Source organism: Silene latifolia, chromosome 2 (genome assembly GCF_048544455.1).
Source record: "Silene latifolia isolate original U9 population chromosome 2, ASM4854445v1, whole genome shotgun sequence".
Classification (NCBI taxonomy): domain Eukaryota; kingdom Viridiplantae; phylum Streptophyta; class Magnoliopsida; order Caryophyllales; family Caryophyllaceae; genus Silene; species Silene latifolia.
The window spans coordinates 196371543-196387455 of record NC_133527.1 but is presented as its reverse complement, the minus strand read 5'-3'; the positions used below and the strand labels follow the sequence as shown (position 1 = coordinate 196387455).

The following is a 15913-nucleotide window of genomic DNA, read 5'->3' as shown; positions in this document are numbered from 1 at the left end:
TCTTACGACACGAAACTGACTATGCTACTAAGCACTTCGTATATACTTTATTCACTCAAATCATTTATTTACATTTGATTAAAATAAATGCCTTCACAAAAAATATAAACGGAAACAAATAATCGAGACGGGGGTGGTACTAATTATTGTAATTAATTTCCACCTTTTCACATATTTATTTACCAAATTTGGATAATTTTCAACGTATCTTTTGATAATAATAACTTCAAAATTCAATCTCGCAGTAAAATTAGGTAATAGGAAATCATCGGTTTTCCTAGGACACACGTTAATAAGCTAATTAACAAAGATTGTTAATAATATATCATGAAAAATAGATATTCATAATTTCGATTTTCGACACAAATTTTACCAACTACATTGACGGATTTTAAGACATAAAGTTTGTTACTCCATAAAACATGTATTGAACTCGTATGTAACGTAAAGTCTTTGTTCACACACACACACATTCATTGCGAGACACCAAATTCACACTTTTTCCGCTACAACCAAATCCATTTAGTTATTCTAACACGACGAGTAGTAACATATACTTCTATTCGATACACATATCAACAATCGGACCAAATTTGAACCCGAAAACTTAAAATTAAGAAAAACAATGAAAGAAGAAAAGAATTTTACCTTGCAAAGGTGACGACGACGACGTGGATGGTGAATTTGATGACAGTGAAGAAATTATGGAAATTGAAGAAATATTTGAGAATTTCTCATACGTTGTTAATGTAGGAAGAGAAAAGGGAGAAAGATAACATAAAATTAGTACTAAAGAAATCATGACATAAATAACCATTGATTTCCATGAATTCTTGAGGGAAAATTGAGAGTGATTTTGGGTTTTCCATGGATTTTTTGCACTCATTTTTCTTGGACTTTTTTTTTTGGCGTTTCTTGAACTTCTTTGGCCTCCTTTTTAAGCATTTATTTTCAGAGGGAAAATTGCCTTTTATATAAGGAGGTGATCTAGGCCTCGTTTGGTAAACGATATATTGTTATTTATAATTTGCTTGATCAATCTGTCCCATTAATAATAATAATCTGTTGAGTACCAAACATAACCTTAAAGCCTAGACCGGTTTGGATTCTCTTCATTTCCGCAAAAGAAATGGACCTCCATTTCCTATTATTCCAGATCAAATATTGTGATGATCCAATACTTGTAATCCTTTCATAAAAATAAAGTTTTAATAGATAGTGAGAGATGAGAGAAAATATATTAAAATATGTGTGTATTAGAGAGGAAGTAGAGAGAAAAAAATGGTTCAAATTCAGCCTAGACCATTTAATACTTTTTAATTTCGATAATTTTAGTATAAAACCGTTTAACACAAAGGATATTTTACATTTTTATTTGAATAACATCACTAAAATAACTTTCACGATCATCACTTTTTCACAATAACAGCATCGAGGCTTTTGTAATTTACTTTTACATGTGTTATTGTAAAAACGGTTTTACAAGAAATTTATTTATTTTATTTTGTGCTAGTACTTTTTTTTAATTGTGGTTAATACTTTTTGGGTTGGCAAATGAGAAAAGACAAGAGTAGATCGGGGAGGTTGTGTGGATTGATTTGGTTCAATAAGTCAAATAAACAATGCACAATAATTTGGGTTTAGGTAGGTAATAATTGGTGGTGGATTTTCTCATAATAGATTTTTAAAAGACAAGGTTGCTTATTTTAAGGTAATGATTTACATTGGTGGACTATTGCAGAATATATATAACAAGTTTTTAATTAAAGGTCCCCTATTTAAGGCTCTGTTTGGCAAAATTACTCCGAAAAGATAAATAAAAACCCGAAAAACTAAATTAAAACTCGAAAAGGTAATCGATAAGCTAACCGAAAAGTAGGAGAGCGATGAGGAATCGATTATATAAAAATATGTTTGACAAACTAGCTGAAAAGGTAGTTGATTTTGATAAAATGACGTAAAAGGATATGAAAATTATTTAATATTATAGAATAAAGGGGTATAAAATGGAAAATAAGTCATTTCAGGTACCTGATTTCTCAAATGCTACCTGAGGTAGCATGTCATTTCAGGTACCTTATTTGACCAAATAAGCTACTTGTCAAACACTTGTAAAAAAATCAGGTAGCTGAAATTTTAGTCAAATAAGCTACTTTGGTCAAATAAGTTACCTGAAGTGTCGTGTCAAACGGAGCCTTAAGAATCAGAAATTGTAACAATGTTGAAATTTCAATGTTGAAATTTTAGGGGTAATATTATAGTCATTATTGTCATACTCGGCTTACATAAGGATCCATTAATTTTATACAGTACTTCTTTAATAATAAATCGTTATATATATTTTTACTTCGGATTTCTTTGATAATGAAATACATGAAAGTGAAAAATTATGTTACCCAACGATAAAAGAAATTTGGGTGAAATATACAACAAATTAGTGAAAATATCGACCGACATTAATATACCCTATAGTCTATATACTCTATAGTATAGTCAAATGATAAAAACACCAATTAATTTTTCATCAATTAACATTACTTAAAAAAAGAGCTTAAACTACACTCTTGTCAATGAACATGATTATGAGATTGACTCTTCCATTCATTACTCATAAAGTCATTTAGAGTGGATCTACTTTAGTATTTGGCACCTTCCTGTTCTTTTTCTACAATAATTCTTTGGTGAAAATAAAATCATCAAATAACAAATCCTTATAATTTGTAATTGGAAATTAATACCATTGAATATGTTTTTTAATTGAATGTGTGTGATAGTGTCAAGAAATCATCTCAATTAAAAAGTCACGAGTTTGAATCTCACCCCTTCAATTCTAAAGTGTAATATTAGCACCAGATATAGGGAGGACTATAGTTGCGTCCACACTTCAAGCCCGAAAGGCATTCGTGTGAGGGGGCATGCTAGAGTATAAAACTGATATTGGAACTCCAACCATCAGTTTAAGGTTTAATTTAAGCATTTGGTTGGGATGATTTCTTGACAGATAATGTAAATATAAGATGACGTGGATCGTATTTCTACACAAAGATGATACTTATAACATCAATTTTTCTAATACGTTAGAGCACACAATAAAGTAGCTTAATCAACAAGGGTTTATCCCAATTGTAGTATCGAATTAAGATTCTGATAACAATGCACTATACTACACTACAATATACTTCATATTTATTACCCTAAATAAAACTTTGAAGATACCAAAAAAAAAAAAGTAAAAAAATTCAATTGGTCTCCCTTGTGACGGGTTACCATTTGTGACGGATATTTTGTGAGATAAAATGGTAACAAAATGGGTTAGTGGAGAAAGGGGACCACATGAATAGTGTTGCAGAGAGAGAAAAAGTGGGTACATTGTGAGGTAAAATGGTATCCGTCTTCAGCTTGTGACGGATATGTCATGTCTTCAATGAGAATTTGTGAAAAAAATTAAAGAACTTTTCTTTTTAGCCATCATAAACTTCGTGACAATTAGAAGACTTTTTTTTTTTTTTTTTTGACAATAATATTAGAAGACTTCTAAATCCAACTAAAAAGTAGAAAGTGCACCAAAAAGGTGAACCAAATCTTAGTAAATTGCAACTTTTGCAAGTGACAAGTGACAAATAGATATTGGAGTAGGGTATATTGACATGTGAATATATAAATTCACTCGGAGCTCCACCGACGTTATTATTAACCCATCTCATTATTATTCGCGTTAACCCGTTTACTTATCAATCTGATTGATTGTTGAACATTTTTTCAATGTTGGTCTCCTTTTAGACGGGTTATTTTGGTTTGTAACAATAAAGCTGGTTTTGCAACCATTTGACCGTCAAACTGAAAAATAAGTTACCATAAGCTATAACACTGGACTTGTTGGACTATTGTGGTTACATTTGACCATAAAATGGTCATAAAATTCCGTCTTATTGTTTCAGATCAAAATGGACGTCTGAAACAAGAATTTGTGTTTTTCAATGAAGTACATGGCTTACAAACTGACATAGAAAGGTGTAGATGTAACAACAACTCTCCTATAAGACGGTTTTTAAGGGTACTTATCAATATATTTTGTATTTTCGTTTTTGTTAGTTTGTAGGATAGTTAATGACATATCTTACCGTATCCATCACTAGTCGAATATCGGATTACTCGTTTTATTATCAAACAGATTGATTATTGAACATTTTTTCAATCGATAACATGGCTTAAAAACCGACATAGAGACATATACATGTAATTTGCAAACACACAAGGACGATGGGAATGAATGTGTCATGTACTTCGTACTACATGTGGCTCATTGACTATTCTAATCAAATGAATATATTTTGAAGACAATATAGTACATTACATTTTTTTTTGGAGTAATAGTACATTACTTCTTTTTGTATGTCGGACTTGATTTAATTCACAATGCACAAATTCTCATTGAAGACATGACATATCCGTCACAAGCTGAAGACGGATACCATTTTACCTCACAATGTACCCACTTTTTCTCTCTCTGCAACACTATTCATGTGGTCCCCTTTCTCCACTAACTCATTTTGTTACCATTTTATCTCACAAAATATCCGTCACAAATGGTAACCCGTCACAAAGGAGACCAATTGTTCACAATGTGAGCGAGATTTATAATAATGTACTTGATTCAATTCATAATTTTGTGAGCAATGTGAGCGAGATTTATATCAATATACTGATATAATACAAATAACATATGATAAAAAAAAAAACATATGAAAAAATGATTTAAAGATCATGGTATTATCTTGTTCATACAATATATTGAAAATTATTTGTTTTTCGGTTTACAAATAATGCTATGATGTCAAGTTTAAGATTGAAGCTCGAATTCCATATTGCTTTCTCCAAATCCTTACCTAATAACAATAACGTTTACTAACTAGTGTTTTTGTGAATTCGAGACAACATTGTAAAACAAAAATTGTTCTACAAATGGTATTATAGGAAAAAAAAAAACTATTATAGTTAGCTTGATAAAACACTCATTAAATTATACATAGTACTCCGTATATATTACGCATTAGTATTCCATATCTAGTAAATAAATTTTTAGTAAATTTTAATAAAATGAGCAACCTTACATCTACCTTTTCACTAAATTTTGTAGTTGTCAGTTAGTTTTCAATTTACAAATACTTTATTAAAATTCAGTTATTTTTCCAACTAATTTTACCGAATAGAGCTTTAACTCATCATTTATAACCATACTTTGGCACTCCTTTTTTTAATCTTACCGTCAATCCCAACTGGATAAACGGATCAATGGATCAAGGCCCATGCTAGTAATCTGTTGTTACATTAGTTCGTACTTTTATTTTCAGCAACTCTCCTATAGGACCGTCCTATAGCATAGGACTGGCCCAAAAGGAGAGAAACCCAATTATAAAATTTAATTTAATTTATATTTCAATTTTATTTTAACAACTCGACATTTTATGATGAAAATTAACACATTTAAATATACAAGTTATCAATCTAAAATTTTAGGTTATCAAAATAAAATATTTTTTTACAAATTTGTTAAGTAATCTATTTGGACTTTTGATTAATGAACTAGTCTTAGGAGTAAAATGGTCTTACACAATAATTTGTGTTTATTTTAGGGAATATGGCTTGCAAAAGCTTAAGAGAGAGATGAATGGGCTCAAATTCTAAATATGCCATGAATTGGGCTAGATTAGGCTGACTAAATAATACCCGAATGGCTAGAGATGGAAGTGTCACGCAGACCATTGCCCAGGCACAGCAAGTCACACTTTGGCAAGCTCAAAATACGAAAAAAATAAGCCTAAAGTGAAAGATTTATATGGGCATGTTCAAGCACGTCACGACAAGGGCTGTGGGGCGCCATTTTCATTTCACAGGCACGACATAGCACGACACAGTGGGTCGTGCCAATTTTTTTTCTCCTAGCACGATGCGTCAGCACGAGGTACGACCCGCTTCCATCTCTACGAATTGCTAAATATCGCCGACAAATTATTTAAAAGGTCGACAAATGACCTAAATATCGTTGACAAATTGTCGGCAAGAAAATGGTATTGAGAGATCCGTGGATCAACACTCATATATGCTCTCTAACTCTTTCTAATTACTCATACAGAATAAACAGAGATTTAATCTTAAAGTCGAGCCAAGCTTAAAGGCTCACACATCCGAAGTAAAAACTTGGCAAAATTGTCCCGCTCCGAATAACCGGACTTGACACCCGGCTAAGGACTCGAATCTTCCAGAACCTGAATTAACTCGGCCTGTTAATAAACAACCCGAAACACACTCTTTCAAACCAACCCTATTCGAGCTAACCGACAGGCACCCGACTTGATTGGGCCATAGCCAAATCTAAATCTCCAAGGAACCCAAAAAAAAATGATTAAGCCTGAAAAATAAATTCTTTTAACACAAAATCTCATTGAAGACGGGCGATATCCGTCACAAGCTGCTTGTGACGGATACCGTTTCCTCTCACAAAATACCCATTGAGAGGTGGGTGGGAAGCACATGGGGGGTGCCCCACCTTGTCCTATCTCCCTTTTTGTGAGAGGTCTTCAGCTTGTAACGGGATTAGCCCGTCACAAGCAAGACGATTCCTTCTTTTAAAGGGTCAAATACAAACCCGACTTGTATAGTAACCGGTTTCCTTAAACCGGATCCGGAATTGATGATCTCACTTGTACTAATTTCCCAGTTCCTTCTCAACTCGCTTCTTTAATCAAAACTCCAAACACAATAACTGCAATTTACAAGCCAAAAATAAACTGAAAAAGATCAAATAAATCATTTTTTTGGGTTTTCTCTACATAAACTTGAACACCAATAAAAGATGGCAGCAACAATGGCGGACACAAACACTGAAGAATTCGCCATAGGTTGTGTACTTCAAATCAAAACAACATTAGGCGAAGATTTTGAGGCCCAAGTTATCACTTTTGATAAACCTTCCAATATTCTTGTTCTTCATATCCTTTTGTTATATATATTATAAAGTTTCACTCTTTACTCTTATTTCTTGTCAATTTTGTGTTGATTGTGTTTTATGTGTATTTGGGTCAGTGGCAGAACCAGGATTTATAGTTAGCGCGCTGAAAAAATCGTAAAATTGTACTTAAGAGTTCAATATTCTTGTCATTTCTTACCAATTTTGGGTTGATTATGTTTTATGTGAATATGGGTCAGTGGCGGAACCAGGATTTATAGTTAGCGCGCTGGAAAATGGTAAAATTTTAATAATAGAGTTCAATTTTGTTTACTGTTCGAGGGGTAACTGTCCCTGCTAGCCCAGCCACTGATCAGGGTTGATTCTATTCTTTTCTTGCAAGTTCTGGGTTGACTATGTTTTATGGTTACATGGGTCAGTGGCGGAATCAGGATTTATAGTTAGGGTTGTTCGAGGGGGTGAGTGTCCTTGCTAGCCCCACTAGTTCCGCCACTGATTAGGGTTGATTCTATGTTTTTGATTCCTTAACTTTGATATTTTTGATCTGGGGTTTCACAAGAGGGTTCAAAATTTGGATCAAGAAGAAATATAAGATTGTTGAAGGCTGATTTTATTAGAGAGTTCACTTTTTTGAGGCATGAGGAAGACCCAATTGATGTTAAGAATTGTGTTCTTGATCTTAATTCCCTTCAAGCTAAAGAGGAAGCTGCTATAAGGTTGAATTAAAATTTTCCAAATATTTGATTTTGTTGGTTGTTTTTGAGGGTTATTTTAGGGTTTGTGAGTTTTGTTTGAGTTGATTTGGTGTGTGTTTATGGGTTTTTGCAGGCAAGCTGAGATGGAGGCAGAGAGGATTGGGGTGGGAGTGACAATTGAGGCTCAAAGCATTTTTGATGCTCTGTCAAAAACGTAATGTGCCATTAATCTCTCATTTGTTTTGATTTGATTATGTTTTAGTTAGGTTTATTGTGTTTAATTTAAAGCCTTATCGCCCTTATGCCTATAAGTATTACCTAGTGAGGCTATGAGGGTTTTCATCAATCTCGGTTTGGGGAGGTTTAGATGTGTGCAACCTTTGGATGTGAGGTTGGTTAGTAAGGCTTCTACCGCAGGCTTTTGATGTTGCAGGGCTTGGAAGGGCAATATAGTGGTTTTAGTATACGTAGATAAGAATGTTAGAACAATTGGGTTTTGTGTGTAGCTACTGGATGTTGATGAAAAGGAGGACTTTAGAACAGTTTATTCTCTCGGTTACATACAAAGCACTAAGCATGCCACAGTCTCGTGTTGCCTGATCACGACTCGAGTAAAAGCAGGATGCTAGTGAGGTTTTCATCAATCTCGGTTAGGGGAGGCTTAGATGTATGCAACCTTTGTACGTGTGGTTAGTAGGGCTATTACAGCTAGATTATAATTTTGCAAGGGTTCGAAGTGCACTCTAGTGGTTTTATTTTGCATAGATGAGAAAATTAGAAGAATTGGTTTTTGTGTGTACTTATTGGTTGTTGATGAAGGGAGGGGAGGGGGGTTCAGAACTAGTTTATTTCTCTCCGTTACCTACAGAGCAATAAGCATGTAATAGACTTATAGTGTCATGTTGTCTGATCAGTACTCAGGAAGTCAGGAGTAAAAGCAGGATCGTTAGGTGTTTAAACAAGGCTGTTCTTATCAATTTTATTACTTTATGACTTTGGTGGTCTAGTGAAAAAGGAAACTTCAGCTTATGATAGTTGACTTGTGGAGTCATGGATAAGCTGATGCCTGTGGCTGAACGAAAGTCTGTGTGAGTTGTTAGATAGGAAGAAATATACTCCATGCATCTGTGATAGTGGTTAGAAGCGATATTGAGTTCTAGCTAGTTGGATATGATTCATTGGCTGATATGTTTATCGGAGTGATCGGACTGTGATGATTATGTGTGATTCTCCAAGTTCTCCTCGTAGGAAAAGGTGAAAAGCTACATATTTTTGTTATGGACTTTGATGGACATGAATCCAGCTTATGCATTTTCACTGTGTATTAGTCTAGATGCTTGCTTTGGCTCTCAAGTCTCCTTAGTCTCCTGCTTGAGCATCTATCACTTTCAGTCAGTTGATCATAAGACAGCTATTATGTTTAGCGCCTTAGGACAAAAAATGATACTAATTAGAAACTATATACAATTATACAGAGTAGTAGTTTGAAGATCTAAGGCCGCTATGTTTCGGGTTTGCATTTTTTCAGATACATATTTGAGTATGGGTTAATATGTACTTGGGGACAAATCCATATTTTGAAGAGCAAAGATTTTTAGGGTTGAGCTTTATAAGTAACACAGTTTGTTTATTTTTGGGCATCCTTATGTGCTTCCATTAATCCTAGTATGGATAGCTATGTTACTGCATGTTACCTCACTTATCCGTGTCCCACAATCAAGACTAGGACATGGGTATGATACTTACACTCTTCATTTAAAGCCAAGACATGAGTGTTTTTCATTAATAGCTGACACCAACACTAGGTTACGCGTCTGGTAGTGGGAGTGTGGGACTCCACAAAATGATGAATGGTAGGGAATTGAAAGGAAGATAAGAGAAAAGTTACTTGTTTCAACGAACTTATACGATTAACTGTAGGGAAACTCTTGAACAGCCTCATGTGCTCAAGAGAACAATCCGCAGTTATGTTTGTTCTATGGCTTTAGGTATCACATTCTTGTTTACGTTGGTTGCTTTGGTTGCTTCGGCGACTCGTCCATCTTACCGCTAGTTCTTATATTTATCTCGAGTACTCTTTCTCATTATAAGCTTTTTACTTCCGTTTTTCAAATTTCCCGGAAGTGACCACTAACTTTTTATTCAACTTTAGGCTCTTAGATTCAATTTATGAAGTGCTGCAAAAAATGTGAAGGAACCTCATCCAGCACTTATCTCTTTTAGTTGTGTGCTTAAACATTTTGTCAAGCATGTAGATACTAGGTGGCTAGGTGCTAGTGTGCTACATTCGTGAGATTGGTTAAACGAAGGCTGTAAGTATCAAGTTTCTTACTGAAGGTCATTGGTGGTCTAGTGCAAAAGGAAACTTCACCTTATGATGATTGACTTATGGATAAGCTGACTCCTATGGGTGAATTGAAGTCCTTGTGATATAGGAAGAAATATACTCTATACATCTGTGATAGTAGTTAGAAGTGATATTGAGTTTTAGCTTGTTGGATATGATTCACTGGCTGATTTGTTTATCGGACTTAGATGATTATGTATGATTCTCCAAGTTCTTGTCCTAGTCGGAAAAGGTGAAAAAGCTACATTTTTTCTGCGGACTTTGATGGACATGAATTTAGTTTGCTCTGACTCGCACGTCTCCCGAGTCTCCTGCTTGAGCATCTATTATATGGGGGTTACCCTTTTTCAGTTGAACTTTTACAATTAAGACAGCTGGTTTCGCTAAGATCTGTTAGGAAATGATATGACAAGATAGTTGATTTGGCATATAAGTGTGACTGGTTTGCCAATGCGAAGGGTGTCAATGGCTGCTCGATCTAAAAGGAGTTTAGCCTTTATGATGGTGAAAATAGTATAGCAGTTAAGCCTGCATTAATAATGCTGGCTAATTTGTGATTTGTAGTGCATCCTTATGTGCTTGACATAATTTCTCAGATCTTTTTGACAATTTTAGATTTGAAACTTCCCTCATCCATTGTTGACTTGACCTAGTGTGGACGGCTATGTAAGTCGAACACTGCAGGTTCCTCTCGTATAGTGTCCGGCAATCAACAATCGGATATGGGTTGATAGTTGGACTCTCCATTTTAAGCCAAAGACATAATATCGATCTGACAATGAAATGTATAGTGAGGACGAACATCTGATTGAATTTTTTAAGTGGTTTAGAGTTAGCTAAATATACCCTCGGCCAACTCCTGTGTCGTTAGTAGGATGGGATAGATGTTTGCATAGTTTTAGATATTGGTCGCAACATCAATACACGACCGAGATGTAAAGGTTTTGGAGTTTTCCGCGACCGCATTTTATAACGTTTGGTTTCAACTTTCAACCGAGGGTAAAATAAAGCTCACAACAATGATTGCTTTCTAAGAAAAATTTCATACAATGGTTTCTTACCTTTCGAGACTTGAGCTTTGAAGATTGTAAGTTGTTAATGTAAAGACTTCAACAATATTATAGGTTATACAAAAATGATTGAACTTTGAAGATTGTAAGTTGTTTCATAACTTCTGCAACAATAATGCTCTGTATTACTAAGTTTGCATGGTCGTAGTGCAGGCTTCCTGTGCGGTGGGACAAGACGGTAATAGTGGTGATGGATCAAGTACGAGTCAGCAGTCCTTATCATCCTGAATCTGTTACTGGGGGTACTCCGGCAGCAAATGAGCGTGTTAGGAAAGTGGTATGTTCAACTTCTGCTCTTGTTTTAAGTTTTAATTTATTATTAATTGTTATTTAAAGCTGTCAAATGATCACTAATCATATAAAAGCAGTCAATAAATGAAACCGCTTCCAATTAAACAGTGGTCACTGATAACGCGAAAATATCACAGCAAAAGGGTATATATATGGTCCATTTATCATTTATGGGTAATTGATCTCATGATAGTTATCATGGAACCGTCTTATGTGAGGATTTGTGAAGTTTGTATTCGACCCTCTTTCGGACCGACCACTGTATTAACTTGTCGATTGCTCTTCTGTATATAGCTTAAAAATCTGAAAGGAAAAGTATGAGAGCCAAAGTTGCAAAGCCACAAGCTCTAGTTGGTCCAGTTGCTGCTTGAAGCTTACCTACCCGACTGAAGGACGCCGGATTTCTCTGCTTCAGTCCTTTTGTGTTTCTCATTTTCTATTTCCCCACCCCACTTATCCATCTAACTCTCAACCAAGGAATCATACGATTTTACGATATGTACGAATATAAACTTCTTGCCTTCTTGGGATTGCAACTAATGCAACTACCTAGTGATTGTTCATTTCTTCTCCTTGTTCACTTGCAACTCATTCCTCATTTTCGACGTTTTTTTTCCCCAAAACTCGAGATCGGAAATGGGCATTCTTGTGATGGATGGTGTAGTCAAGATTGCTTAGGTTAGAAGAAATGGATTTGGGAGACATTCCAAATTGACAGCAAAGATGCACATCAAAATGAACACAAATGTTGAGAAAATGAGTCATATAAGTCATATCTCATATTATGGGACCATTGTGTATTTACGTTGAGTGACAATTGATATGGATAGATAGGCAAACTTTCCGCGTTAAAAAGCTTATCAATGTCACTAGTCCAGTCTTCACACTTTTCTTTCTCAGCTTGAGACGGTCTTAAGTTAAGACATGTTATAAAACCTTTTTATTTTAACATTTTTTTAAATCGTTTGTGAGTACGTCTTAACTTAAGCCTGTCTGAAACAAGAGTGTATGTTATCCTGATACTCTCACTTGGTTGGGTGGGTGGCTATAACACCAGCACTGTTCCACTCGTTTTTATGTTTAGCTTAGATAAAATTATGCTCTCATAGGACAAGTAGCATAAGCGTTTCACCGTTTGGCGTTATCAATTTCCTTGCGACAATGCCTATTATGGGGAGTGAAGGTGTAGGATTGTAGGAATTGCAAAAACAAACTCAAAAAGAGAACTTGTGTCCATTATTGATGCTCAATTATCTGTGATGAATTATGATTACCAATCTCTTACAAATCTCAATCTTGAAAAAGCAGTACACAGTCTACGCACTAATCTGATTCTCTTATTACATTATTATTCAAGTTATAAATAATAAATGTCACTCCTGTCGTGATCACACTTTATTTAATTGCTTTTGTTATTGTCTTACGAGTATTATATACTGTATATGGATGGAATCGGGATATTAGGACAGTCGTCTCTTTAAGCAAATATGGAGTAATAAATTTGAAAAATTATTTAAAGTTTTCAAAAAAAAATTAATCAAATGACTTATTATTCCCTCCCATCAACAAAATCTTTATGTATTCTTCTTTTTTGCTTGTTTATTAGGTTCTTTACGTTTTTATTTTTATGAAACTTTTAACACAATTAATCATCAACTTCACTCTACGGCATGTTTATTTCCGCTGAAATGAGTTGATCTAAGTTGAACTTAACTAAATAAGGCTAAACTAAAGTAAGTTGAAATTAAGCTCAAAAGAATACTCGTATGACCCACTCGTCCATTACTGCTCTCTCTCATCTCCCACCACACACCCTAACCGGCTAACCCACCACCCCATATCCACATCCAACCATCCTAAGTCCTAACACACCACCCACACCATCAAACCGCCTCATCTCCACCGGAAAACCTTCCCCACCCTCGAAACTAGCTCTCCGCCACCATTACCCACCACCATCCCCTACTAACTAATCTACATGCAAGATTATATTTGGTAGGCAGATGTCACATGCATTGTAAATTGATGCAACAAGGTCTAACGTTAAAGGGTGGATGTGTTTCCTCAAAGTCGGAAAAGTTACAAAATTAGTCTTTGCTTTTTACCATCCCACATATTCTGCATGTCGTTACGTGCATATCACCTCTTCATTCGCTATATATGTTTCTGAATATGACCATTTTCACCAAAATTTTAAGCTAATGGCTGAAGTTCATGATCGGTTTTATACTCTAACGCATAAATGTATAAAAACTAAGCCTACAGTTGACTGATCAATTTAGGTCATTTATACAACCGTCTTAGCCGCCCTTAAGCAAAACTTATCATACTTCGTATTCTACTATAGTACTCTCTTAAAAGTCTCTAGTTTCTAACTCTTAATGCTTAAAGGGATTGAAAGTAATACTCATATCAACAAAGTGTACTTTCTTTTCTGGTTATCCATGCGAAAGAACTCCACAGTTAAGCGCTTAGCTGAGAGTAGTCTCCACAATTAAGCGTGCTTAATTGGCTGAGAGTAGTCTTAGGATGGGTGACCTCCTGGGAAGGTTCCCGGGATGCGCATGAGTGAAGACAAAATGCGCTGAAAAAGACCCGTGTTGATCTGTGGGTCATTTACACTGCCTGACGGGCTACCGTGAGTGACCGCACCCGACCCTAGGTTTTGGCCGGGGTGTTACAATGGTGGAGCAAGAGTAAAAACGGGTAATCGTCCCCTCTAAACAATAAAGAAACTTAGTAGCTAGATCAAGCTCCATAATTTCAAATTATAATGTCATTACTAAAAGTGAAAACAGATAGATAGGCCGGGGAAGCTGGGGTAGGATTGTAGGAATTGGTTAATTTAACTTTGAAAACTCCTTTTCATGATTAAAAAGCTAATTTAACTTACTTTTTTTGACTTCAACGTCATTTGATGTAATAATGTTGCACAAAGTCTGGCGATACCGCGGGATCAACAGTCTCAATTTACTAAAGACGACACACTAGTTTTACACTTTTACAGCTGCTTTTACTACCAGTCAGGTCTACAACATTATTAACTTTTTTACTGGAAATAATAATCGTACCCCCTCCATTCAACTCCACAAGGCCACTATCTCTTTTGCACACTATTCACAAGCGGATATTAAACTTCAATTTTCTCTCGATAAATAAGTGAAAATATATTCATGTGAGATCTTATTTGATTAGTCTTTAAGGGTACATTAAAAATATCTAACTTTTATAATTTTTGCAAATACGTAACTAAAGATATTTGTCAAGTAAAAGTCGCGTTGGCAAACGTTATAAAGCATAATGACCTTATGGAGTTGAATGGAGAGAGTATTAAATATAGGAGGTTTTCCAGTGTAATTAAACAAGTAGGAAAATGGGAAAAGGCGACGGTGCGCAACTGGCAAAGATGCCCTTTTTCTACCTTTTCCTTTACGTGTTCTATATCCGAGTATCAATTCAATTCTTCAATTATTTGGATTTTGAATTATTAATTTAATTTCCATAGACTAATAAAGTTGATCCTCACTAATATTAATCTATCAAATTTTGATGATCATTTTCTCATTCACTCGAAAAGAATGAGATATCTTCTTCGTAAATCAAGTTTATTTTATACGGAGTATTTTGATAAATAAGATCATTAAACATCATTGAACGACCTCAACTCATATTATAGGGTTCACTTAATGAAGATTTTCCGTAATAATAATTACATTGGACCATACAACGATTTTTATATACTCGTAAGATTTTAAAAGAGGCCGTGAATCAATATGACCACTTACACTAATACATTATAGCTAGTCCCGACAAAATTAATCCGTCTTGATTCTCTTAACACCACTAATACCCAACCTAACACCTAAACTACTTCAATAAAGGACCTTAGTTATGACGAAAAAGGCCAGACCAACCTCCACCCCCACCCTCACCCACACATTTTAAGTTTATCTACATTTTAATGAATAAATTATCACTCCACGCCTGACCCGCTGGTTGAGTGTAAGTATTCCCTACAAGATTGCGTGTTTAAAACTTGCCCCCCTCACTATTAATTTCAAGATCCGCGAACTACAAACCCGACTACCCGAGCATGACCCGCAAATCCGCAACCCAATTTACTCGTCTCAACCCATTATTAGCCGACCTGGAATGTTTTTTTGTTATAAACTGAATATTATCCTTATAGAACTTTGTACTAAACTACTAATAGACTCGAAATAACCCGGCTAGAAACAAATCGACCTAATCTCGACCCAAACCCGACCCTATTACCCATTTACCACCTCTAATCATTGCGTTTGCATACAACACTCTTACCAAGACCAACCGAAACTTCCTTTAAGCCATACTGAAAGTATTTTGGGTCGCTTTTCTTCCGTCGTTACTCTGTGTGGTACAAGTAGTCAAGTGCTCATCACTCTTCAATATCTCTTTCCCTCTCTTTACACATCCATTGGTTCATTGTACTTTTCTGTTTTCTACAGACAATTGGGTCCCTTTCATACACTTTTTAGCTACAATTTAATTCTTAGTGCACTCC

The 15913-nt window shown here is 35.1% G+C and overlaps 2 protein-coding genes across 2 annotated transcripts in view; one reads left to right on the top strand and one right to left on the bottom strand.

The window, feature by feature from the left end:
* LOC141644260 (xyloglucan O-acetyltransferase 1-like) overlaps window positions 1–944 on the bottom strand; it is a 2916-nt gene extending 1972 nt beyond the window's left edge. The window contains exon 1 of the mRNA XM_074453739.1: window positions 649–944. Coding sequence (XP_074309840.1) covers window positions 649–886 — 238 coding nt within the window. The 5' untranslated portion in view covers window positions 887–944. The remainder of the gene's footprint in view (window positions 1–648) is intronic.
* A 5713-nt stretch (window positions 945–6657) lies between these two features.
* Window positions 6658–11933, top strand: LOC141644259 (uncharacterized). The gene is made up of 5 exons (XM_074453738.1): window positions 6658–6989; window positions 7524–7683; window positions 7796–7876; window positions 11233–11356; window positions 11665–11933. The coding sequence occupies exons 1-5, from the start codon at window positions 6854–6856 to the stop codon at window positions 11689–11691; spliced, it is 528 nt and encodes a 175-aa protein (XP_074309839.1). The 5' UTR covers window positions 6658–6853; the 3' UTR covers window positions 11692–11933.
* Window positions 11934–15913: the final 3980 nt, after the last annotated feature.